The sequence below is a fragment of the Lactuca sativa genome, chromosome 6 (genome assembly GCF_002870075.4).
Source record: "Lactuca sativa cultivar Salinas chromosome 6, Lsat_Salinas_v11, whole genome shotgun sequence".
In the NCBI taxonomy this organism is placed as follows: domain Eukaryota; kingdom Viridiplantae; phylum Streptophyta; class Magnoliopsida; order Asterales; family Asteraceae; genus Lactuca; species Lactuca sativa.
Window position 1 is genome coordinate 48,000,178 of NC_056628.2, and position 27,988 is coordinate 48,028,165.

The window sequence follows — 27,988 nt, forward strand, 5'->3', positions numbered from 1 at the left end:
GGTAATGTCACCAAATCTTGAAAGCAAACACTACTGCCCCTAACTCCAAATAATGTATCGGTTATCTACCCACATGAGGCTTCAGCTACATGGATACATACGCAATGACCCTGCCCCGCTGCATGAGTACCGCCCCTAAAATTGTGATTGAAGCACCACAAAATTCTCAACACCCTCATGAAGTGTCAATACTGGGGCCTCACATAACTTTCTCATCAGGGTCTCAAACGTAGCCTGCTACTCAGGTCTGTATGAAAATTCACACTCCTCTTCGTCAGGCAAATAAAAAGAACAAAAAATTTGGAATAATCTTGAATGAACCTCCCAACTCTGAACCCTTTGAGATTGACAGTAGCTTTGCTGCTTCCGTCTTGCTCTCTTGTTCGACCCAGTCAAGCACCGGAGGTGCTCCCTTTCTCTTTACGATTGATTGGAAATCATCGGACCAATTTCATTCCTTCGTTAATTCATTCCCGTAGGATTTACCCAGTGTGCCTCCCGTGAGGCAGGTGGAGTTCATGATCGATTTGATCCTCAATGCGACCCCGATTGCTAAGGCATCGTATTGCCTCATACCACCAGAGATACATGAGTTGTCCTCTCAACTTCAGGGGATGTTAGGAAAGCAGTTTAGCAGATCGAGCAGTTCACCCTGGGGAGCACCAATTCTATTTGTGAAGAAGAATGATGGGTCTAACCATATGTGTGTAGATTATCGGGACTTAAACAAGTTTACGGTGAAGAATCGTTACCCACTTCCTAGGATTGATGATCTCTTCGACTAGTTTCAGGGTGCATCTTAGTTCTCCAAGATTGATCTGAAGTCGGGTTACCATCATATGAGAGTTAGAGAGGAGGATGTGGAGAAGACAGTTTTACAAACTCGTTATGGTCATTAGGTGTTCGTGGTGATGCCATTTGGGCTAACTAACACATCGAGAGAGAGAGAGAGAGAGAGTACAAGGAAAAAGGCCACTACCGGCGACAAAAGTCGCCGGTAAAAGTCCCAAAATTCACCGGTAAAAGTCCTAAAAGTCGCCGGTAATACTAATAGCGGCGACGCGTCGCCGGTACTGAGTCGCCGCTACAGCTTCGTCACTATTGATTAGTTTGTCGTCACTAATGATAAAAGTCGCTGCTATTGACTCTGTCGCCGCTAATGAGTATTGTGGCCGCTAATAACCTAGTCGCCGGTAAAAATGTCACCGATAATAACTTTTGTCGCCGGTAATTTTTTTTCAATTTTTTAATTTTTTTTAATTAATGATTTTGGTTGCCGTTGATAATGTCGTCGGTAAAAGTGTCACCGGTAATAACAATATTTGATTAGATATCAAAATCAATAGTGTCGACACTAATTACAAAACAAACATCCTATTAAATATCAAACATAATAATGTCAATGCAAATTACAAACAAACATCCAAATACAATTAAATATCAAAAGTCATAATATCCGAGTAGCAAAACAACAAAATTTTTATAATCTACCAAGTAGCAAAACGTGACAACATATGCAAATAAAACTCATCCTTACATATCATCATCGTCGTTTCCATCGTTTCCTTGATTATTTTGGGATTGAAAAAACGAATAAAGCTCATCCCTACATGCCGGGTCGGCGAGCATTGCACGAAGATTTTTCAACTACATAATTAATAACAATATATATAAACTTATAAGTTAGATCGTCAAACATAAACAAAAACTATCAAAATACATTGCTATTTTTAAACTAAGATAGAAAACCAAAGTACATTGCTATTTCTTGCACTTGGGACAAAAACCAAATTATCAAACTTTTTAGCAAATAATCACCACAAAACCAAAACTACAAAATCAACATACATTTTACGATGCTAAAGTAGATTGCTATTTTTAAACAAAAATAGAAAACCAAAGTACAATGCTATTTCTTGCACTTGGGACAAAAACTCAATTACCAAACTTTTTAGCAAATAATCACCACAAAACCAAAACTATCAATTCAACATGCATTTTACGATGCTAAAGTAGATTGCTATTTTTAAACTAAGATAGAAAACCAAAGTACATTGCTATTTCTTACACTTGGGACAAAAACCAAATTACCAAACTTTTTAGCAAATAATCACCACAAAACCAAAACTACTAAATCAACATGCATTTTACGATGCTAAAGTAGATTGCTATTTTTAAACAAAGATAGAAAACCAAAGTACAATGCTATATCTTGCACTTGGGACAAAAACTCAATTACCAAACATTTTAGAAAATAATCACCACAAAACCAAAACTACCAATTCAACATGTATTTTACGATGCTAAAGTAGATTGCTATTTTTAAACTAAGATAGAAAACCAAAGTACATTGCTATTTCTTGCACTTGGGACAAAAACCAAATTACCAAACTTTTTAGCAAATAATCACCACAAAACCAAAACTACCAATTCAACATGCATTTTACGATGCTAAAGTAGACTGCTATTTTACATGTGATAGTTGTGATGGTTGCGAAGGCTGTGGAATCGTCGGGAGACTAGAAGGTTTGCGGCCAATTCCTCTAATGTGGCCACGTCGCTCTCCTAATACTTTCTCGAACATAGCTCTTTCTTGAGCAGGTGTTAACTCACTTTCACCTTGAGTTTGTTCTAAAAGCTCTTTAACTAACCGATTATGTAACTCCCAAAAGTAAGTAACAATTAAGTATAAATAAACATTTAAATATATGATAAAAATTTTAATTAAATACTTACATATTGTTGTTCCGATTCAGCAGTAATAAATACACCATTCTTATCAGTATGAGCTTTGCGAAATGTTTCCACTCTCTTAAGGTTCTGTTTAACTTTAAAAATTAGATTATATTTTAAATAAATAAATACATGTATCGTACGGTACCTTCTTATAGCAAGTACTTCTATACAAGCTCGAACCCCCACGATTCACATTTGTTTGCTTTTCACGGATTTTTTTGTTCCTTTTTGAAGCAATTATGTGTTCGTCAGTTTGAAAATACTCAATTGCCTTCACCCAGTTATCAACAAGCATACCATCCGGAGGATTGACCAATGCTCTCGGGATATCTTCATACCCTCCGACCATCTTGAAATATTCTTTTGCGTCGACTTTACGCTCTCGATAACCTTTTAACAAGGCTACTTGAAAACCCTCTGTCAATAGATTAGCTTGTGCATCCTGGTACATTTGATTGAGATCAAACTTTGTCTACAAAAAAAAAAAGTTAACCAAGTAAAAAACAATTATAGTTAACCCTATAAAATATATTTAAATAAATAATTATCGCTAAATGTTGTAATACAGTGTCCTTTAAATCAGGGGAAACTCTTTTCCAACTCTATTTGTCAAAAAGGACCATCTGCCACATTGTTTTTCCAACTTCTCAGGAAAACATGTCTCCCGGCTCTCCTACGAGATTAAATTTGATATCCCTATCATATTGCATGCCAATTGGTTTCCCTTGGTTCTGTAAGATTGCTTTTTCAAACTTTATATTTTTAGCTTTTCCTCGAACTTTCCTTCGGGCACGTTCCTCAACTACAAATGTAATTAAAAATTATTAGAAACGGTATTTAATTTATGATAATTGAACAAAAATAGTAAATAAAAATTCATGATAAGACTTACCGTCCTGCTCGTGCTGGTCAGGACCTCTACCACCTGGGAAAGGTGGGTCCTCAGCTCTGTCTCCCCCATGTCCATGACCCATGACAGCAGCCATGGTAAACATAAACAAAAACCACACTTTCATCATTTCCTGAAAAATTATAAGATATACAAATACAATTTTTATTACAGATACACATTACATAGAAATAAACATTTAGATAGGAATAAACATTTCTATTTAAACTAGAAATCCAAATAAAGTTCATATTACAAACACATTACAAATACACATTACATAAGAACTATTCTAATCAGAATCTTCCTCATATCCTTCAGTGTCTTCTTCGGTATCATAATCAGAATTGGTTTCATAGTAATCAGTCTCGCAATCAGAAACATAATTTTACATAATACATAAGAACATGGAATTCACATACTTTTACATACATATTATGTTGTTGTGTTGTTCTTTTTTACCGTCGAGATTAAAATATATATAAGTTTTTAAACAATTTTATAATTTTTTTTTGTGTTTTTTTTCAATTATAACAATAATTTATTTTTATTTTTTTTTCCAATTATAGCATCCTTTAACTTATGTTTATGGTAACCGATTATTATTGGTTATAGAAATATAACCTTATAAATTAATTTGAAGATTATAAGTTAACTATATAACTTATTGGTTAATTAATTTGGAGTTAGCTTGGGTAGAAACTAGAAACTTTCTAGCTTTTGTATATAAGTTTTTATATTTTTTTTGTTTTTTTTCAAATTATAACAATATATTTTTTTTCAATTATAGCATCCTACTTATACCAAAACCACATACTTTTACATAATACATAAGAGGATGAAATTCACATACTTTTACATACATATACCACATATACACCAAATACAAATACATACACATACACACAAAATAACATCCTACTTAAACCAAATACACATAATTTCACATATAGATAATAACATCCTATTTATACCAAATACAAAAGTTTCACAATCATATACCGCATTTACAACAAACATACATACATTCATATACATATACCAAATACATATCATTTTTACCAAATACTCATATACCACATATACATCAAATACACATACATTGGCATATATACAACAAATTCACATATATTCAAATTAAAAATGAAATTAGCAAATAAACTTACCTTTCTTCAAGAAATGGAGTTAGAAATTGGTCCCAAAAGCTTTAACCACACCTAGAGAAATTTGCTTGGAACAATGTGGGGAGAAATTTGCTTCTAATCGAAAACAACACCACCAAAAACAAATATATGAACAATTTATTACCATTCAATCACTAGATGAAGCTAAAAACCGAAATTAACATACAAATTGAAAAGGAAATTACAAAATCAACTTACCTTTGTTGAAGAAATGGAGTTAGAAATTGGTCCCAAAAGCTTTAACCACACCTATATTCTTAATAGGACATAATGTGGGAAGAAATTTGCTTGGAACAAGCAAATAGAAGTGAAAATCGAAAGAAGCTGGAAATGGCGAAGGAAAGAAGCGCAACAAACAGAAAGCAAATGGAGAAATGAGGGTTCCTCGTGCGTTTTTTTTTATCTGCGAGAGGCGATAGCGGCGACACCTTTAGCGGCGACAGGTAGAGCTTTACCGGCGGCTTTTAGCAATAGCGGCGACAAACTGGAGGGAAGGATACCGCTTGTTTTTTCGTTAACTATTAGCGGCGACTTTTTTTTAACTCTTTAGTGGCGACAAATATGTCACCGGTATTAGGTTAGATAGGATAAGACACCCCACCCGTTGGATTAGATATCTCATCGAACGGTTCAGATGTAACAGAGGGGGAAAGCACTGATCCGGGTGCCACCCCTTTACCGGCGACACTATTACCGACGACAAAGGGCTTTAGCGGCGACAATATCTAGAGTCGCCGCTAAAGCCCCTTGTCGTCGGTAATAGTGTTGCCGGTAAAGAGTATATTTCTTGTAGTGAGGGATCTTTTATTTTTTAATTATTAAAATAAATAAATAGGTATTAATTTTTTTTCAAAAAAAAAGAGGAATATATTTTTTTCAATGCAAAAATGGTCCCTTAAAAGTAAAAAAACAAATATACCCTCATGTGAGAGGCACATGAGGGGGTTAACAGCATCAAGTTAACAGAAGTTAAGTTTAGGGACCTATTTCATATACAAACCACTCTAAAAGAACTGTAAATCCAAAAAACTTGGGGTTTAAAACTCCAAAATTTTGCATACCACAGGGATCATTTTTGCAATTTTGTCTTTCAAAATTAACTACAACGAAATAGTTGCGAAAATTCGGCCGGTGTTCTTATATATGTAGCACTGCCCATGCCTAGACGTGCAATTATATCAATATTAAAACAATGTCATGTGTTTTTTTGAAATATAAATTTTATAATGATTATATAATATTTTCAATCCCTTTTTTTTAATTATGGCATAATAATTTTTTTTTTGTATATTATGTATATAAAATAAAGTGCTGACATATTTGTATTGAATTTATATAATACTATTGTTACTTTCCTTTGTTTATGACATTTTAGATGTATCTATGTTTAAAAAAAAGGTGGAAGCTAGGGCTTAAATAGAACATTTTAGATGCATGAGGATTTAAAGAAAACTACGACAAAAAGATTAACCATTGATGTCTTCTAGTTAGACGTTAAAAATTAATTGAATAAGTAATGAAACTGGTAGAAAAACTGCCATCGACTAATGTAGATATATGAAAACGTAAATGATATTCACCACAGATATAGATTAAAACAACAGCGTATATAATGTTCCGCAAGGGTTCCAATGAATTAGCCCCATGCACGATGATCTTGGACGAGCATAGTCTCGAAATTAACAAACATAGGAAAGCAAATTAATTAACAATGACACAATCTTCTACATTCTTTAAGGAATTGAAATATGAACTTGCCTGGTTACTTGCAGAACCAAAAATGGTTGTCAAGGAAACGGATTCGTTAAGTAAGCACACCACTTGTCGATAAACGCCAACTCGTCTGGATTCAATCTTGGAAGTTCACGATCTTGAAGAGCGATGATTATCTGTGTAGTCTCACCGAGAAGTTGAGCTGCAGCTTGGACACTCGCCTCCCTTTTCTCTATGACGCTTTCATGGCATTTCATTAGAATGACTTGGGGTAAATTGGTGAGACAAGCAGCTATTATATCAGCGATCATTGATGATACATGTGAAAACAGTTCCTCTTGGTTAACCTCCTTAATGTTGTCGTGGTAGGAGAGCAAGATTGTTTCAGTGATACGATACATTGAATTGGCACAAATAGACTTGTATTTCCAATTATCATTTCGGTCTGTGATATCCATATTTTCCACGTTGAGGACCTTGTTCTTAGCTTTATCCCTTAACCATTGAAGAATATCTCCCGGTGTATTCACTTTGGACGTAGGATTTGGCAGTTTAGTTCCTAACCATTTGTGGTAGACTTCAACTTCTACCCACAAAGTCTCAGCTGCCTTTTGAATGCCTGCATGATCATGATCGGTAGCATTAATGACGCTTTCTTCCACAAGTGTGACATATAAAAGACCCTCACTCACACCATTAAGCAAGCAATCGACCATGTTCTTTTGGATGTCAGGTAGAGACATGGCGATGGATGTTAGTGTTACCAAAGGCAAAGACCAACAATTGACATATTCTTCTGAAAGTAAAGAAGGAACATGATTGCTGTCGAACTTTCCAAGTCCTTCAAAACCTAGAGATTCTGATAGAAGCTTCATAAGATTCTTGGGTTGTTTTTCTGCCTTTTGGATCAAGCGATTCACAGATTTTAACAAGCGTTTCAATGTTCTCTCTGTAAATTGTATGTCGTTTTCAAGTTGCAAAACATACCCCCTAAGATCTTTATCTTTTCCTAGTTGCTCCTTAGGCTGTTGTCCCGATGTATGATGTGATGGGCTAAACATGGCCTTTAACCATTTCCAACAACCGCGACAACACAAGACACATATCAAAAAGAGAATTATAATCATTGTTATCATCTTGCATGCTACAACGACTGTCTTCTGAAATCCTATACAAAAAGAATGATACTTTGGATTTTCAAATGCTGGATCACAATCTTGCATTTACGGCTTCCGGATGGGAATGGTATTCTACTATGTTTCCAATCATATAACTTCTGAGTCCAGTAGCTCTCTACTTTAGAGACCTTGATCTGCTTCCAAATCCGATTAATTGACAACTCAAAGCTTAAGGTAGCAAAACATCTGGCAAGGGGGGCAATTGTACCCAGTATCACTCCGACAGATTGTATAATGAAAATCACTAACATTGACCACTTATAATCCGATGTATCCTGCTTTTCATATCCTAGATACGGAAAATTGATAATAATAGCATAAATAAGGAAGCCAGTGCTTGCAACACATATTACCCCAGCAGCAGAGGTTGTAGCAGAGCAAGCTGTCATAAATTGAGGGCTTCCGGTTCCTGCCATGATCCAGTAGTTGCTCACATACTGCTTTAGCTTCTCAACAGTTAATCTTCCAGCTTTCAGCTCTGGATCCTTTAAAGCTGTTTGATTAGCTCTTTGGTAGTTCAATTCTAGAATCTGTTTGGACTTTAGAATTGCTAATGCTGAACATGCATATATTATCAGCAACATGAGTATCGGAACCACACAACCGACTACATAAATAAATCTGTCAAGGATGGATATTTTATAGGGGTAGAATGCGTCATCAGGAGTAAAAAATAGAATTCCCGTGGATATCTGAATGCAAAAATTGACAACCAAGGAGATTACCAGAAGAGCTAAAGCTATGATGTTTGAGACAAGTCCCTTATTGTCCTTGATTGCTAGAGAAGGCAATAAATTCGCCATCATGGTGCACATAAAACTCATGCTTCCAAACTTTGTTGCCTGGTCCACAAGACTTGGCATTAGATTATTTGGATCCATGGGTAGCTTTATTGCCACAGCTATCACAGTGAGAGACGCAGCATTCAGAGTGAAATATTTACATGGAAACCATAGCTTTCTGTTTCGCAAACCATGTAATAAATCAGCCACCATTGCAAGGACACAAAGTAGAGATGCTAATGCTATATACATCCCAATCCACGGCATAGGTTTGCTGTACTGCTTTTGCTGATGTGACTGGTATACTAGATTCCACAGGGAATATAGGTATTCTGTTGTAGTATTTGAGCAAGTCGCCTCAAGTACCTGGAATTTGTGATCCTCATCGTTGAGATCCATGATAATGCTCCTTCAAGGGAAAGGAATCGCTACGGGTTTTCTGATCAATGGCACTTGTCTATGCCTAAGGGGGAGATGCAGAGCAGAGAGTATGTCTTGAGAATGACTTAAAATGAAGCTGGTATGTTTCATCCAATAATTCTATGAATAACTTTAAAACACACGGAAAATTTCATCGTACGAAACACAATGAGTGTTCACTTGGAAGATATGGAACAAACTACCAATTATTTTCCTCAAAGCACGTCGGCCACATATCCCTTCAATGATAACTTCCTATGACCACAAAATTACAATGCTACATGAAATAATATTTGTATTTCTAGACCCACTGGTATTGTCCATGTCGTTGTATTGGATTCAACCTTGATATGAGTGGGCATGAAAACAAATAAATTGACAAGAGTATAATATATTTTAGGGTACACGAATGGTCTATGTGGTTTGTGGTAATTGGTAGATTTGGTCCCTATTTTTTTTAACTCATATCATCCCTATGGTTTAGTTTTATTGCGAGTTTGGTCCCTGCTTAAGATAAAAAGACTGTTGTACCCTTTTTGATTTTATTTTTACTTTTTATTGAATTATTATTATTTTTTATAATAAATGATAATGCAAATGGGCCCTACCCCCCCCCCCCCCCCCCCCCCCGTTATGTTCAACTGCTGTAAAACCTCATCCGTCCACCAACACCATTAACCTTCGATTACGCCACCCATATAAGTCAGAAAAAACATAGGTCTGTATACTAGATACAAAAACAAGAACCATATATATCCATTATCTAATAAACAAATTACAAATCAAAGATCTTTTCTAGTTTTACTGTAACATCCCCTAAAATCTTAAAATTTTAAAATTTTCAAAAACAACCATTATCCATAATTGTTTACAAGAAAAGTCAATGTTTCAAAAGTAAAATCATATCAGAGTGTCCTAAAATTCAATACCATGAAAATAGGAAGGTGTGCACGATCAGGCCTTTGCTTTTCCACGATCCTTTGAAGTACCTGAAACAATAAACTAAAACTATAAGCCAAAGCTTAGTGAGTTCACTCAAAGTACCATCACACAACATAACATCAAAGCATGCAAATATAAGCATTCAGCCTAACTGGACCGCCTCGGAGGACCTACAACCTATCTGGACTATTCTACGGGCCTTCGACCTGACTGAGCGCCTCACATGTCCTATAGCCTATCCGGACAGCCCCGGGTGTCTTTGCCTTCAACACCAAGTAGGACCGTCTCAACCCAATCACAATATGTCGACATATGTAACAAAAAAACATAAACACTGAACCAACAAATACTAATTAATAATATACTAGCATAACACTATCCTATAACCATGATACATAATCTAGTGGGTCGGCATTGGTGCCTTCGACCCACGAGTAGAGTGAGGAAAATTCACCTTTCAGCACGAACAAAAGCTGAATAGATATATGCTTCGAAAACCAGCTTTACCCGACACCTATTATTTAAAATATTGCCTAACATAAAATTAATATCAAATTAACCAAAATACCGTTTGGTCAAAAATTAGTCAAACTCAACAAACCAGGCGAGTCGACCTAGCCTCGTATGCGGGGTGTTCCCAACTGAACGCGGGACGTACTCAAACACGGACCAAAATATAAGAACTTGACCCCGTACATGCGGTGTACCACCTGGTATTCCTAGCGTACGCAGATGGATGCCTTCCCAAATCATTACGTGCTTAATAGTTAAGCCCTTACGTCAAAAATACAGATCCAAGTCCCAAATGTTGTCTTTGACCATAAAATGTCCAATTTTATGGTATTGCGTGGCCATTAAGTGCTTAATGCTAAAAACTCCAACATGTTAAGCCATTAAGACAACCAAACTCATGCATGGGGAAGAACTAAGAGCCAAGATCATATTTTTATGCTTTTAGACCCCTCAAAGCGTCTGAAAGATTGGAGTAGCTTATACTCAAAATACTAAATTAATGGGACCAAAATTGCAAACTTCAAGGCTAAACTAAATCTTAGCATAAATTCATCAATCAAAGAGTGCCTAAAGGTGATAAGATTTTGGATCTAAGGTGCTCTACACTTCTAGGGTGATTTTCTTTTCTTCCTTCCTCCTTTAAGAACACCAAAACACAAACATCAAACTCAAAATGGCTTCAAAGGGACTATGGTTTGCTAAAGAGTTGAAATGGGGCTAGGGGCTGATGAGGGAATGAGCATTAGGGAGATAATGATGAATATAAAGGGTCCAAACCCTAAAAAATAGGGTTTGAGGATCATGTACGCACACCTCGCATACGCTATGTACGCCCAACATATGTGACTCGAGCCAGAAATTACAAAATGACACCATGGGCCATTTTGCAACATTTCTCATACACAAGGGCAAAATTGCAATTAATTTTCATACTAAGGGTTAAAATTTGAAATACCACATCATCAGAAGGAGATATCTATTGACGGGGTGGATCTGGTCCGTCAGAAGAACATCCGAGGGAGATATAGCTCATTTATAACGCATGTAGATCCGGGCTAGTCAATTTAGAGATAATAGGGGTCGAAAAAGACTTTTCGACAAAAGATTATTTAAAATAAATAATCTTAACCAAGTTGTAGAATATGTCTCAAGTGTTCCTTACAAATAAAGAGCGTCAAAATCCGAGTTATAACGAAGAAATTATGACCCGTCGAAGTTTCACGATAGAACCGGCGCGACACCGGGAAGAGTAAACAGTGAATTTACTATAGAGCAACTTTTAGCCTTAGCAATATAAATGAAAGTCGTAGAAGATGTTAAATCGAGAGCATCCATAAAAAGAACGCCCAAATCTGATTTTGTATGAGGAAGTTATGATTTTTTGAAGTTTCGGCTTAGTGGTGTACAGCCTGAAGTTCGAGTATTAGATCGAGCGGTTTTAAGCTGACACAACCTAAACGAGAATCGAATATCTCGTTATTAGTAGCGTAACGATAAAAAGACAGATGGAAATGGACATCGGATGAAGAAGTTATGAGATTTCAACGGACAAATCCTGTCCCGGCCTGTTAAAAATATAACTATAAAAATAAAGTCAAAATTAGCCGAGGGAGTCTAAACGAAAGTTGTAGAGTATGTCTCCACCTACACGTGGATATAAATAACGTCAAAAACGGAGTTCGTATGAACGAGTTACAAATTATAATAGCATATTTACGTATTAAAATAAAGTATAAATCATATATACGTACACACACACACACACACACACACACACACACATATATATATATATATATATATATATATATATATATATATATACATATGTATATATCATTAGAAAGGTATCGACAATGCGGTCATTATAAGACTAATGTTGAGTTCTTTCGACATTAGGTTAGTACAAATATCGTTAAATCTATTTAAAATAATATTATAAAGGGGTTTTTAGTTGTTTCTATAACTATAAGGTCATTAAGTAATTAAGGATGATAGTTTTTGAAAATTCAATTAGTATACATAAGAGCCTCTAGCTCTCATATTTTGTTGCACCATTCTCTTGATTCAAGAGGCTTACTCTTCTTATCCCCCGAGCATTTCGGTCCCTCATGATTCGACTTCTCTTTTTGTAGTTTTAGTCACTACTAGAAAATAGCCCTTTAATGACGCGCAAACAATGACACGCGGTGATTTACGATACGTAAAAGCGTGCGCCCTAAAAATAATGTCATCTCTTCTAAAATTTGATGGATAAAGGACGCTCTTTTGTGCGTGCCCTAAAATTAATGTCCAACAAAAAAAATTAAAAACACGGAGGGCACTTATTTAAAAATGGGCGTCGTCTAGAAATGTAGCTTTATATTTTTTTTTTAATGAAAGGCGCTTTCTCTTCTTTTGCAGTTGGGGGAAATGAAAATCTCAAAAGTTTCAAAGGCCGCCATTGTTATCATCTACCTTATTTCCATCGTTTTAAGCGGGATTTCACCCGCCTATTGTATCCCAAAAATTAGAACCCCTGCCTCTTCCAATTAGTAAGAAAAAGCCCTAGGGCCTTTATTTTCATAGGAGAATTGCTCTTGCTTTCATGATCAAATGCCTCGCGACGACAATGAGATAGTGTGAGATCTATGAGAGATCCAATCCAGAGCATGCCTGTGATTGTGTGGCCATCCTCGGTCAACTCACACACTTTGAAACCCTAATCTCCTATCTTCTCACCCACCAGGGAGCATCATTTACAAGCTGAAACCCTATTCACATATGAAAAAAAAATCATCCTGATACCCTCGTTCTCAAGCTCTTTTAACTCCTTCATTCTTCTTCTAGTGGAGTTATTTGCCAAACCAGCAGCTCCCTCCGCTACACCACCACCAACTCCATAATCTTCATCGCCATCCATATCTCTTCCATCCCCGAGTTCAATCTCTACACCAATTGCTTTATCACATGCACTTGTCGTTGATACTTCTCAGTATGTTCCTTCATTATCTTAATTTCTCTGGATGCCCTGAATCGATTTGGACCCTCAAATGAAGATGGATAGCCTACTACAACGAGACGGTACTTTATCGTTCCCATGACTTATGGGCAGAAAATGAAGATGAAATTTCTACCATTTTCTATCTCCATAAAATCTTTCCAGGTATTTCTCCTCCTTTCTGACTAGGATTTTAGATTTCTTATCAAAGAATTTGTCATGATTCATAAAACATTTCCCCTCTATTTATTTCAGATGAATAGGATAATTTTCTAGAACAAATAGGCCATGTTAATACTAGAGATGTGGAACTTCAAGATAGTGCTACAGATGCATTGGAGCTTCGATTTTGGGTGTCTTATCGTGGACACACTCATCCAGGATAGGTCAGATTCCCTCATCCACATGTTTTAAGTTAAAGTTTGATTATATTATGATCATGATTATTAAAAACTACCTTCTTTGTATATAGTGTGTAGTATGATGTATTATAGAAGGGCTTTGATGCTTCAGAGTTATTTAGAGAACATATCACTATGAGGTAGGTACTCTTTAGCCTAATAGGATTATTAGGAAAGATTCTAGACCTTTATGCTTATTATATGTATTTGTTTGTTATCTTTTCTGTTCTCTGTCAACAGTAGCTCAACCTCAAGCAGCACTTTCACCTCAAGGTTTTCAAGAGTCACGTTGAAGCTCGAGCACAAGCTGATTTGAAGTTCACATATGTTGTTTCATGTCAAATTTGCAGACAACAAAAACAACGTAAGGAGAAAGAGGCCACTGATATTGGTCTTTTGTTGCAAAGGTATTTACATTGAGTTTACTTGATTTTTTAGGTTATGGGTTTAATTTGTTTTTATATCCAGGAATGAGGCACTTCGAGTTTCTTTCATACATGTTGAAGAGGTTCCAGGTGGTGATGGAAAGATCACAAAGTCATTTTATTTGAAGCTTGTGAAAGCTGATATCAATGGAAAAGACTAGGTATCCGTTACTTACTACATGCAAAATCTTTTATATATGAGTTCATTTTCATAACAATGTAATCTGATTTCTGTTAGGAAATATATTCCATAAAACTCCCTGGCGACCCCAAACTTGGAGAAGGAAAGCCTTAGAATCAAAACCATGCCATAGTTTTCACACGTGGAGAAGCAATTCAAACCTTCTTATAAACTTAAAAAGTTGAAATTATGATTTTTTTTTAATTGATTGGTTTTTATATATATTGCAGAGTCCGGATGGGGGGATTAGTAGTAGATCTAGAATACTGGGTAATAAAACATTCAATGCAGTTTTAAATACTCAATTCTTAGTCTAAATTGGAGTATTTACTATAGTTCCAATGGTTATGTGTTTCATACTTGAACTTGGATTACTCAAGGTTTTTTCACATTCACTTGACAGATATTAAGTATCACTAATAGTTACATAGATGAAATTTGATGTTTTGTGATGTTTAATTTTACAGACCATTTTCAGCTTCATTACAATGCAACTTCAGCTTTGCTCTGTATTCTTCACATTTTCGTTAGGAACTAGAACTCATTATTTTGGAAGAACAATCTTACATGGTGGTGCTAAGTACAGAGCAACTGGTAGAGGCTTTGTTGTATAGCATATAATGGTTGTTAGCTTATTTTATTTATTTATATAATATAATGTTTGTTAGTTTACATTAATAAGTAATAATAATGTTAATAAGTAATTGTTTGTGTTGGGTTAAAAGTTGGGTCTTTTAAGCTAAAATAGTAAAATAGTAACCAGATGTTACACCTCAGTAGGTCACTTCATCCCAATTGTTTGTTTTTTTTGGGTTAAAAGTTGGGTCTTTTGCTTATATGTTTGGGTTTATGTATGAAATTGACCTAATTGATGTATGCTTACTAACAAGGGCATGTAGCGTGGGTGGTTTAGGGTGCACCAAGCCTCGCCCCTTTTCAACCAACTAATTAATGATTAAATATATTTTCCAGATTGTTCCTTTCTCATGTGGGGAAAAGTCAAAGGTTTTAGATTCCACCTAAATCTTCATGGAATTGTAACGATAGAATCTGCTTCGGTAAGTATACTTTCTAATTTCCTTAATTATTCAAACAAAAATTAAGTCATTAGCTTTATAAATATAAAATATTAAATACATACACCTGCATCTTGTTTCTTGTTTCAGCTTATAGAAGATCATCCTCATTCGCCTTCAGAACACATGGGGGCTGAAAATCACATGTCAAATGGCAATTCAACCCCTCTACTACACACATACAGTAAGTAACATTTCTGAATATGATCATATGGCATTGTTTTTACTTTTTATAACATGTAAGAATAAAACACTGTTTAAAACACTATTTGTTTTTCAAGGGTTCCACTGTTAGTTTTTATAGTTTTTTTTACAGTTCTTGTAATTTCATTTGTATGTTACAAATATTCAAGTATTATTATTTTTTTTGTAAATTTCTAATAATATAAAGTTATTGATAAACTTTTTGTAAGCGTTCAGTTTTTTTATAATTTGTAAATCAAAATTTTAACTATTCCTTTGTTTACAATATATTTATAGTTCTTTGAATTTTTTATAGTTTGTACAATTTTTTTTTTAACTAATTTGTGTAATTCTAGAATTACAGTTGCCAGATTTGAGACTTCTAACTATAATCTTTCCTACACCACAGAAAAAGGGGGACAACTTGGGACATGCAATTGGATTTCTAAATAGGAAACTTGGATCCTGGTAAGAAATTTAGAGTGTTTTAATTCAATTTTTTACTCCATGTTTGGTTATCTCTATAGGGCCAAGAAACGTCATACAATGCAAATGGAATAAGGTTTAAAAATTTAAAGTATTTTTCCCTTTTTATCTATTGCTTTCGTTTAATTTGATACTACAAAAAAACCCATTTTCTTGGTATTTTAGCTACAACATCAATTGAGGGATTGAAGATGTCAGATGCAGATTTAGAGTTGTATTTCCATTGTATGACCTGCAACAATAGTCCTCACAGTAAGGCCAAAACAAGGAGGCTGCAAACTCTTTGCTATCACCCTCAATTGAGTCCTCTCTAATCCATAAATTTTCTTGGAAATCCCAATTCTATCACTGGATAGGTTAGCTAATTAGTTGTATATACCCTGTTTTAAACTTGATTTTAGGGATTTACAAGTATTTAACATTATTTCAGGGATTTTGTATACTCTTGACAAGACTAGTTTGCTTATCCATTGTTGCTATTTACTTTTCTCATGTCATGGTAATAAGTAATAACAATCTACTCTCTTTTTCTCTTTTTATTAAGTAGTAACATTATTTCAGGGATTTTGTATACTCTTAATTTTGTTTGAAATGTGATGCTATTTTTTGCTAATATTTTTTTGCTAAGACAGAGTAGATTATATGAATGCAAATTCATACACTGTAAGAAATAGAAATGAATGACATTAAATTTTATGCAACGGATTGTATTTTCTGTATATGGTATTTTATTTCTATTATGAGACATTAAATGCAAATTTAATTTAAAATTTAATAAATATATAAATTTATTTTTTTTAAACATTTAAATTTATGATACGCAAAAATGTGTGTCATCTTCATTTATGACATGGTCTTTCTTGACAGGGGTTTTAATGATACGCATTGCGTGTCATAAATGTGCGTCGTAAATGCGCGTCGTCTATAGACGACGCGCAAAAGCGTGTCGTCTCTCGTTATGACATGGCCTTTCTTGACACGCATTTGTGCGTCGTCTGAGCGTTTTACGGCACGCAATGCGTGTCGGAAAAAGCTGTTTTTCTAGTAGTGAGTATAGTAAGGTGAGCGCTGAAGCGTTGCACGAATCTTTCTTAGAAAGATTCAGCGACGAAGTTCTGTACCTGCAAAGCCCGACTCCTAGCTAAAATCCCCTTGTAAGTAAGTTATGCTTACCCTATTTTAAATATAGTTTATATTTAAAATTAGTAATGTTATTATGAACTTATAATAAATATTTGAGTTATTATTATGACTTATATAAGTGTCGTTATAATATCTTTTTAACTACTCGCGGTACAGGGAATCTGGTTTAAAGGGCCACATAGGGTTGTTGGATTTCAGAAGTGCTATATGCCAAAATGGTCCTGCCCTCCGGTGTTTTATGTTTGGCCCCTGTCTGTATATAGTGGTTGGAAAGTATTATTTAAACGCTTATATTATAATAATAATAATAATAATAATAATAATAATAATAATAATAATAATAATAATAATAATAAGACTAATAATTAGTCACGGTAAATATTAGACTAAAATCTAGTGGTAATGATACTAGGTTTCGTCGAAGGAAATTATTTTAAAGTAAACGAAGTGTTGTCCGAGTATTGAGTCACCACCTTATCAAGTGAGTGCATAGTCACTTTCAGCTTACACATAGATATGAAGTATTTTATATAAATTATGTGCTATGTGTGTATATTATCTATATACATGCTATCTATGTTGGATGAAAAATTATATATATATATATATATATATATATATATATATATATATATATGTTTTAAATGATTTAAACTGTATATGTATTTTATATCTACCAAATGTGTTGGGTAAAACATGGGTAGATGTAATAGTTGTTGTGTGACAAAATAAAATAATGAGATACCTCGTTATAGATGTTATTGATGATCCAGTCATCTAGTGGAGTATAGATGACGACCACGGACTATTCTAGACAGTCCAATGGAACGCTAGCAGGCTCGCAACTAGTAGGTGTTTATTTGAACTGCGTGTTAAGTTATACTGAATGGAATTATGATGCAGTAGACATCTTTTGAATATAAAAGGTACCCATAATTTTGTTATTTTGATTGTAAGGGTACCTATAATGTAATGAAATCATATGTATGAATGCAAATGAAGCTTTTGGTAATGAAATATGTAATTGTAATTATATTGAAATCTAAAATGTTATTATAGTGAACAACCAATGTCAATAATTATAATGAACAAACAAATTGAAGGCAAAGTACATCTGTAAAGTGTATGATTCAACAACCAAGAATCAGTTCAAATATTTAAAGCAGAAAATATATTAAAGGGTAATATTGTCAACAAACAAACACCCTTAAAAAAGGTGTCCCATTCAGCATCAAAAGAGCATCAAAAGTTGGATAGTTTTGTCCCTTAGTCTAGTACAACATTACATTTAATAACAAAAGATTCGGCCATCACATGCTTACCTAACACTTACACCCCACATGCATACATAATAAAACAAAAGAGTTCAACATCAAACCTACAATCAAGTCAAATTTATAGGTTTTTCTGAACTACAACCACTACCATCCTTAGGCACCACTTTTTTCCTCACGCATAGTTTAGTGATTCTTTCTGAAGCTTTCCTCTTTCTCAATTGAACTGCACTTTGAACTGGTCTTGCAGAAATGGATCTTGGTCTTGGAGATGCAGGAGTGGATCTTGGTCTTGGAGTTGCAGAAGTAGATCTTGGTCTTGGAGTTGCAGGAGTGGATCTTGGAGTTGCAGAAGTGGATTCTGGAGTTGGAATTGGAGTTGGAGTGGAAGATCCAGGATCACCTGTTGTTGGAATTCTTTTTGTTGGGCACCCATTTTTTATGCCCACTAACAAAGCATATTGAACACCTTTGCACCTGCTTTACTCTTGATATTGTGTGTGTGCTTGATATCTCCCTTTCTGCTGCACTTTTCCTCCACTTAGTAGATGGCCTACCAGCTAGCCTTCTACTCTTTGGGGGTAAAGTCTTGGTGTACTCACTTTGTGCCCATAAAGAGCTATCATTCAAAGGATGAATAATGTATGCATAGCAGGTAAGATAAGTTGCCTTACTGTATCAGCTAGCTACATATTCCTGTAAGTTTAAGTTCATGGATGAAATTGCAGCCACTCCATGTACATAGGGTATTCCAGTCAACTGTCATCTACTGCATCCACAAGTCATCCAGATCAGGTTAATTGCATACATGTCATTACATAATACCACCTCAAATTGTTGATACTCACAAGGGTACACAGCCCAGAATATGTACATAAACATTAAATAGGTAAGAACACATGAACATGTATAAACATTAACAAGTAAATACAAACAGTCTTACCTTTGTTTCTCCTTCAAATGTACTATTTTCTTCCTAATGCTTAGGCATATAGTTAAATCCCAAGACTCTCCCTTACTCCTCTGATGGTATAACCTCTATATCACATAAACCCTTATATCCTCCAACATTGCTATTATTAGTTTATGTCTAGCCTCAACTATTTCAGCATTAAAACTCTCTGAAATTCCATTTTCCACAGCACCAAAAAATACTCCTTCCTCTTGAAAAGCTCTGCAATAACATTTAGGGTCCCTCTCCATGAGATAATCAAATGCTCCCCTGTCTAATTCCTTGATCTCTTGCATAGCAGCTTCATGACTCTGTTTTTTGTGGTAGCCTTCACAGCTCTCCAAAATGGCTTGATAAAATGCTCGCCTTTGAACCTGGAGTTGAAGTTGGCTAGTATGTGCCTATCACATAATCTATGCTCAGCATGAGGAACCCTTTCCTTGATAGCTTCAATTAAACCATGTACAATTTACAATATTAAGTAATAATTAAACTATAAAGTTAAGAGTAAACATGAGTAGTACCTTGTGTCCATCTGATATAAGAGTAAGCCCATTTTCGTTGCCTCTGTCAATATCATGCATGAGTAGATCAAGAAACCATTTCCAAGTTTCTTTGTTCTCAATAGTTACAACAACCCAAGTTAGGAGGAACATGTTGTTATTGACATCCCTACCCACGACAACTAAGAGTTCACCCTTGAAAATTCCTTTGAGGAAGCATCCATCAATCCCAATGATTTGTCTACATCCTTCTACCCAACCATCTCTTACACCTTTTAAAGCATACATACAACCGTTTGAACATTAGACTTCCATCAAGGGTATGGTCAACTTCCATATTCACAGTTGATCCTGGATTAGCTCTTTTGATTTCTATGCCATAGTCCCATAACCTACTATAATGCTCTTTTAGAGCGCCTTCTATCTCAGACAATGCAAACTTTTTTTCATTTCTACATTGTTCAATGCTAACTATGATGTTGTATGTGCTTGCGATTTGAGCTTTCATCTTCCTCAAACTAAGCCTGGGGTTTTCCAGAAGTACATTGAAATATTGTTTCACTATCCATTTGTAAGTCACTAACCCTATTTTAAAAACTCGGCCACAGTTATGACTTGATATAAGTGACTTAATCTGAAAAGTCCTTTTCTCTTGCATCCAAGAAGCCCACAATCGAAAAGGACATGTAGGTTCTTTATCTTTGCAACACTTCACTAAAAGTCTATTTTTATCATTCTTTTCATACCACAAATCATAACCATGCTTAACAGCATAGTTGGTAAGACATTGTTTAAGTTCAGTATAATTGGTGAATTTCATACCTAACACATGAGCCATTGCATCCCATTGTTGCTTAGAATTGTGTACAGGGTATACAGGTGGTAGTTTCTCAACTTTAGACTCTTCTTCCTCTTCAACATTTGGGACAAGTTTGTTCAAAAACCTGTCTTTCTTCTCAATAGTTGGTGTTGCCCTTTTCATCGAAAAATCCTCATCATCCACCTCGTGTTCTCAGCACTCTTTATCCAGTAACATTGAATCAACATCTTCATCTGCGTTGGAGTTGGTATCATCTTCAACTTCATGCTCTTCCATTTCAATCCAGTCAAACAGGGGTTCATGAAAATGGTCCACATACATAGTTACTTTCTTTTTCTCATGAAGACACTCAAGAAATTCATGGTAATCACATTCGTTCTACAATGTGGCCAATCCTTGACATAATGTTTGGCCATCTGGACAATAGTATACATCTTTGCACATTCCTCTAGTAATCACGTTGAGGTGAGCAATGAATTCAGCATACCCCTTCTCCTTAAAATTGGCGTACTCTCCTTTTTATCTGGATCAAAATAGATAAATGGTTTATTGATGAACATCCCGTTATACGGGACTTCAACGACCGGTGTATCATCTTCAGCCATCTGATCGTGGATTGATCGAAGTAAGAACAGTGGGTGGGGACGATCAAGTGAGAGTGAAGAGAAATTGATTGGGGATTCATCTTGCCCTAACTTAAGGAGACGAAATATACATTAAATGCCACCTAATAATCCATGTAATGGCCTAATAACCACGTAACACCCGTGTATAACATGTATTCACTTTTTAACCGGTTAAACAGGTAAAAAAAACTATTTTTAAACGATAATAACAACCTTAGTGACCTAATGCTCACAAAAAAAAACTTAGTGACCTAATGCGAACAAACTGTAAACCTAATTACCCTCCTAAGTCATTAACCCTATAACATTAGGCTCCGTCTCATTTTTGGTTCATTCAAAACCTCAAGATGTGTCGCACAATCTTCTTTTTGTGATCTTATTTATTTATTGTGGTTTTTTTATCCTTTGAACTCAACATGTGAGCACCAACCCTTTTCTTTTTTCTGTTTTTTGGCTGCTTCATGCACTTCAAAGAGGGGCACCATGCACTCTGTTATGCAAAAGCTCCAAGTGCGTCATTACTCAACAACATAGGTCATTATTTTTTCTCTTGTGTATCCGTTTCACTTACTTGGTCACCAAGAACAAACACACACCTATTTCTGCTTCATGCAAATCATTGGCATATGTTAGTCACACAAGTAAGCCATATAACGCAAGTAATCTTTTTTTTTGTTCTTATGTGTTCTTGATCTTAATTGAACGTAACATCTACACCCATCATGATGTAGAAGATAAAGCTTCTTCTTTGAACAAGAAAATAACACTTAAGTTAAGTGTTATTTTCTTGTGATGTTTCAGAGAAAGAAAGAAAAAGATGGATAGATAAAAGAAGAAAGACTGCATATTTCTTTGTTCAACATCCAAAAAAGTACCTTAAATAGGCTAACATCCAACCAACTAAACAAGTCATCAACTCTACATTTCCTAAGGACTCGGTAAAAGCGGAAACAAAAAAACTGACCACACTAAATCAAATTTATATGCAAAAAATAACTAAGTCCATGACCAATTTACCCACTTTTGACTAAAGTCGGAAATAAAGTCTATGATAACCCCTTAATTCTGATTTGTCCATAACCCGAACATTCTCGACCAATAACCACATGGTTTATCATCTTCTTCACAGTTATACATCATCTTCTTCACGGGTAGAACAACCTCTACTAATGACGTGTCATTGGCACGAACGAAGAGTCGCGCTCAGATGTGCCAGATAATTTCACAAGGCAAGTCACGCTTAGCGGAATAAGCCTGACAGAACCTATTTCCTGCGGATGCCACGTGTGCCTTCTACTCTGCGACAAAGTATAACAACTCCATGCGACAAGGTTGATAAGTTAAAAACTAACTTGAAGATCGATTAGATCTTTAAAACAGGTAAAGTAATGAATCAGGAAATAATACAAACACAAGAATGGATCAAAGATGTCGAATGATTAATCAACAATCCTTAGAAGAGCTCGATAAAGAACTTCTTCTGTAGAGGATTAAAGGGTTTACAAGAACGATAAAGAAATCTGTAAAGCTATCGTAATTCTATCAATCGTATTCTAGATCGTTAACCTAATATGCATGCAAGCACATTATTATATACTAAACCCTATCAGCTCACGGTTGGACATGCCCAAACCGGAGTGCAAAACTTGGACTATTAACCGAGCCCAAAAGACGCAATACAAATAAATCTGCTACCCAACAATCTCCCCCTTTGCGTCAAATTGGAGCGAGATCATTACTTCTTGCTTGGGCCAGCAGCAGCAGGAACCTTCTTCTTTACAGTCTGAAACAGACGAGAAATAAGGGCGAGGATCGTCTATCTGAATCGGATGTACCACTGAATCATGTCATCAAAGTATTTGATATCATTCGTTGTATTTTCTTTACACCTGTGGATGATCCCCAACACATGCTCAAGACAAGTAGTGGTATAAAGATGTTTATCCGCTAAGGCAAAGAGACATTTCTGTCCTTCAGCCCTAGTGAACATGACCGAGTTTCGCCTTGGGTCAATCTTTCCCATCTTCATCTGGTTTAGATCACTGGCCGAGCCAACAGGAGAGATCTTTGGTTTCTTCTTGAAGACAGTTGCAATCTCCTGATCCATCAGGGCGACCTCCATGATATAGCACACCAACATCCTTTTGAGATGGTCAATGATCGGACCATATTCGGCTTCATTAGTCAGAAGAAAGTTGTGCAGAACGATCCAGTCATGAGGGTTGAGGTTCGGTAGATCTGCTAAAGAGATGAGATGTTCGGTTTTTGCAGACCCTCTGATCACCCTGAACCGAACGTTGATAAATCTCCCTTCAGTATAAGGCTTCAGAACCCGAACGTTGATGATCTTCTGAGCGCTCTAGGTTTGGTACTGGGGTTGAGCGGCCTTCAGATAGAACTCGATTAATTCCCGATCAACCTCCGGATGAGGATGAGGGACCTCGGCAACGTTGGCAAAGGCGTGAAAGATGAACGCCTTTCGGGTTAAGGGCATGTCGAACTGCGAGTCGACCGAGTTGTAGCAGTCAAAGGAGATTACCGGTTCGAGCCATAAGATGCTCGGAGTATCGATTGCCTCCTTTATCATTCTCTCTCGAGTCCAAGCAGGGAAAAGAGTCTTCCTGCTCTCGAGGAGGTCGTGGGCTTCTTTCTGTTTGCGTTTAGCTTCTTCAGCTTCTCGCGCCACACGAATATTATCATCTTCAGCATTGCGACGACTTTTGCGTTTCAGCAAGTCGGAAATAGTTTCTTGATCATCTTCCTCTTCATCCTCAGCTATCTTCTTTCCTTTATCCTTCACACCCGAACCAGAGGTTTGACCTGTAGGAGGAGGGTCGGTTGTGTGAGCAGCTTTTGAGGAAGGAGGTGGTTTCGATCCGGACTCCTTTTCTCCCCCTTGTTTCGGAGTGGACACGAAACTAGGTAGCCCTTCAATTTTACTTAGCAGATCTAGGGCAGGAGCGAGTTTCTCTGCAAGGGTTCGCCTCACAGAATGGTTCAGGATCGGGTCGTGCGCTTCCAGGATGTTGGATATGGCTGAGTGTACATCCGAAACACACGTCGTGATGACCTCCCGTTCGGATCGAAGAGCGTCAATTTGTTGCTGAGAGTGGGAAAGCTGAGCACTCTTGACCTTGAGGGCTGTGGTTTTACTTGCTAGCACGTCCATCAACGAGTTTTCGGCGGCCAGATCCTCTTGGAGTTTAGAGAGGCGCTCGTCGATAGAGGCACGAAGGGCCGAGTTGTCGTCACTGATTGATTGGCGAAGGGTGGCAAATGACTTCAACTCCGTGGAGACAAACGTGGCCAACTGTTGAACAATCGGTTCCAACGTTGTCTTGGTAGCATCGACACTCTCCTGTAAAGATTGTAACAGGGTAGAGGCGTCAGAGAATAGTTTATCGACTTTTTCGGTCGCTGCCTCACAAGCTTTCGTCGAGGCATCTATGGAGGCAGTGGCAGAAGCGACTGAATCTTGCTGAGCCCTGGAGAAGGCATCAACAATCTTCTGAAGAGCAGCTTCAGAAAGATATGATTGAGAATTGGAGGAGGAAGCAATGAGCAAGTCGACCTTCTCATGCAACTCCTTAAGGTGCTTCTTTGTTACTGGAGCATCCTCATCATCATCGCTTTGCACCTGAAACGGACTAAAATAGACCGAATCAAATGTCATGTTCTCCCCACCAAGGAATGGATTATCTCCGTCAGAGGCATGACCGGGAGATGGGGGTGGTGGTGAAGCTGGTGGTGGTTCGGTTGTATGGTTGGGTTCTGGATGGGTTGTTTCGGGTGTAGGTACGGTTTGTTTTTGAGTAGGGATGGGTTCGGGTGGTTGTTGGGTTTCGGTTGTGTTTCTGGTTTCGGTTACTGGTGGTGGTTCAGGTGCATCGGTATGAACCCCCGTATCAGATACGTTAGTTGTAACCTTTGCAGTAGCTGTTGTTGTTGTATCAGTGAAAATGGGTGGTGGTATAGTGAATGAGGTTTTGGGAATATGGGTAGTGGGGTTTATGGTGGGAATGGAAGTGGGAATTTGTTGAGTAGGAGAGGGAAGTGGAGAGGTATGGATTTGCATGTCAGGGGTAGGTGATCTGGGTGGTGTGTTGCCCCTTGGAGGTGTGTTGCCTCTTGGAGAGTCGTCTGAATCCGAACTCTCACCCTCCGACTCACTTGAAGAGGAAGCGATAATGAGCTTTCGCTTTGGTTGAGTCTTTCGCCTCTTCTGCTGCGGGGACTGAGCAGCTTTAGTAGCTTTCCTCTTTTTAGGAGAAGGGCCTTTAGCCCCTTTGGCCACTTGCTTCCCTTTATCTGCCTTTTTGCCTCTTGAAACAGGCTTATCGGCATCATGAATGGACTTGAGCATCTCCTGCGTGAGATCCCTCGGACCAGACCTCTTGAACTCCTTGTAGGTCCGGATGATTTTGCTGTCAGCTGGAACATCAGCGTACATGGTCTCCGGGATGGAACCAATGAAAGGGAACTTCGATGCATCTGAGACGATAATCTTCGTGGTATGGAATGTACCAATCGAAGACATCGATGCACGGGCAACAGTGGGAACATCGTGCTTATCCATCGCCCACTTAGTAATGATGGTCCAAAACCTGGCATACGACACCTCAGAATGTCGTGAAGAAGAGGATAAACTCTGGATGAGTTGTTGCCAGAGAACCAACCCATAGTCGATGTTGACGCCGTTGTAAACTCCATACAGAATGGACAGGAAGAGTCGACTGGAGCCGTCTGAACCGGAGCTCCGTTCTGAAAGACCCTTGAAAAGAACAGTGAACATGTCGTTCCACTGTGGCGGCAAACACGACTTTTTAAACTTTGCGACGGAGGTGAGCACCTCCGTGTACCCCATATTGTAGAACATATTGAAGAGATGGCCCAACGGAATTGTCTCCGGATTAACCCTTGAAGGGTCAGCTGCAAACCCTAGCAGTGAGCCAAATCGTTGCTTGGAAATTGAGGCTTTGTGATCAGAAACCTCGAAAAAGATCCTATTGACCGCTTTATCATAATGTGCAGTCGCATAAATCTGCGACAAAAGCTCCATGGGCACTGATTCCACCCGTGAAAGTGCAGGTGCTATCGGCGAATATTTCAGGCACTCGATGATTGGGAACATGTAGGAGTCGTATGCCTGAGGGGCTAAATCGATCACCAAACACTGTTGAGGGCGAATGGGAAGGATGTGGGAAGTAGCGTGAACGGACGATTAATCTGCCATTGTTGAAGTTGGGAAGAAGATGATGAACAGTTAGGTTTCAGGGAATTTTTGCTCTCTTGGGAATTTTGATGCAGTAAAGAGGTAAAAGAGAGATGATGTCGCCTTATATACTGGGGTTTAAGGAGAGAGAAATATCTTCCCAAATCTTCTATCGAAATACGAAAGGTTTTCCTGGAATTTGACTGATGCGTGACAGTTAAGGTAAGCGATGATCACGCATGAGAGAGAGTGTCAGATTCCTTGGAACACGCCTCCCATCAAGCGCCATTTCTGATAAACCGTTTCAAATCCACACGCGCCTTTCTGTGCCAGAGAGGAACCGTTTCAAATTCGCACACGTGTTTGCGACGTCAGTTAAAGATTGGACGTTTCAAATTCGCATGCGTCCCTTTTTACCGCCGTTTGATATTAAATCAATTAGACTCCCGCCTGAGTCAGCAACCCTTCATCTTATCCTTGTAACGGCATCTTTTGAATAATACGCCCACGTGGATTAGTTTTGACCACGTCTTTATAATTAATCACCGATCCAATGAAAAAGCCTGTAATTATTAGAACCAGAATTTTGGAAAATCAAAGATTTTCGTGCTAAGGGTGTAAAAAGAAAAGAAATAAAACAAATCTTTTTATGAATAAATGTGATGTCAATAATGACACGAAACAAATGATCCCGGGCACGAATCTCTTCCTTCAAAGTCAAGAGAGACCTTAAAGTGTTAGTGTGGTTTCCCGTTGAATAACGATCAAACACTTATTAAGAGGTGTTGAAAGGCTTCTTTTAATTAGGCTCCTTAGGGTAGCTTTAGCTTTGATTCAACAGTCCTAATCTTGAAATAAGATAGAAAGTGAACAAAGTACTTGTGAGACCGGTGTAGTCTGTTGAACAAGTAGGCATGAAATAATTTTAAAGTAGCTGGTAAATATAAAATCTAAAAAAAAATTAAAACTGGATCCCAAGGGAAGAAATGTTATGGTGTTTAACAACTTCATAGGAATCACACAAAAAAAAAACTTGAGATTTCATGAGGATACGTCCGTCAATTCATTAGTGAAATCTTGAGCAAATTAATTGTTCACCGTCAATTCAGATTTGGTATTGAATTTTGGGTTTCACTCAGCTCGTAGTGGCACGAAACTAAGATCATAAACACAGTTTTGGAGTAACCATAAACCTCAGTGGAATTTCTGAGAGTCTCAAGGGTTACATTGATGAAACGAATTTAATGGAGAAATGTAATGGAGATGGTGTAAGAAAGAAAACTACCTCTGCTATAAAAGTAGGACCAAGCAGAAAACTCTTATCTCATGTGAGAAGAGAGTTAGATAGCTCTTGATTAGAATAAATGTG

General features: G+C 37.0%; 1 protein-coding gene, 1 long non-coding RNA gene and 1 pseudogene across 6 annotated transcripts; 2 read left to right on the forward strand and 1 right to left on the reverse strand.

The window, feature by feature from the left end:
- Window positions 1–1,375: 1,375 nt before the first annotated feature.
- Window positions 1,376–9,126, reverse strand: LOC111909352 (uncharacterized). Of its 5 annotated transcripts, XR_006184205.2 has the most exons (8): window positions 6,568–9,126; window positions 4,792–4,884; window positions 3,629–3,758; window positions 3,303–3,538; window positions 2,882–3,208; window positions 2,737–2,820; window positions 2,474–2,646; window positions 1,376–1,647 (listed from the first exon to the last, which is right to left on the reverse strand). XR_006184205.2 is itself a non-coding variant. In XM_042895727.1 (6 exons), exons 4-6 carry the CDS (start codon window positions 3,185–3,187, stop codon window positions 1,534–1,536), a joined length of 504 nt encoding a protein of 167 aa, XP_042751661.1. In that variant the 5' UTR covers window positions 3,188–3,538; window positions 3,629–3,758; window positions 4,792–4,884; window positions 5,008–5,508; the 3' UTR covers window positions 1,376–1,533. The 5 variants fall into 5 exon arrangements, 2 of the variants coding, with proteins under 2 accessions (XP_042751661.1, XP_042751660.1); XR_002856182.3 differs by having other exon boundaries at window positions 2,882–3,538; XR_006184206.2 differs by lacking the exon at window positions 2,474–2,646 and having other exon boundaries at window positions 2,882–3,538.
- Window positions 9,127–13,640: 4,514 nt separating this feature from the next.
- Window positions 13,641–14,515, forward strand: LOC111909326 (callose synthase 10-like; annotated as a pseudogene).
- A 649-nt stretch (window positions 14,516–15,164) lies between these two features.
- On the forward strand, window positions 15,165–16,614 carry LOC122194568 (uncharacterized). The gene is made up of 4 exons (XR_006183882.2): window positions 15,165–15,402; window positions 15,511–15,604; window positions 16,013–16,071; window positions 16,255–16,614. It is a non-coding gene; the product is annotated as an uncharacterized LOC122194568 (long non-coding RNA).
- The last annotated feature ends 11,374 nt before the right edge of the window (window positions 16,615–27,988 follow it).

Bases quoted from the DNA above. Each gene is read 5' to 3' on its own strand.
- LOC111909352 (XM_042895727.1), bottom strand. From the start codon at position 3,187: ATGTACCAGGATGCACAAGCTAATCTATTGACAGAGGGTTTTCAAGTA. The intron at 2,821-2,881 runs GTACCGTACGAT...AAAGTTAAACAG, and splicing joins GAAGTACTTGCTATAAGAAG to AACCTTAAGAGAGTGGAAAC. The intron at 1,648-2,736 runs GTAAGTATTTAA...TTAATTATGTAG, and splicing joins CTGAATCGGAACAACAATAT to TTGAAAAATCTTCGTGCAAT.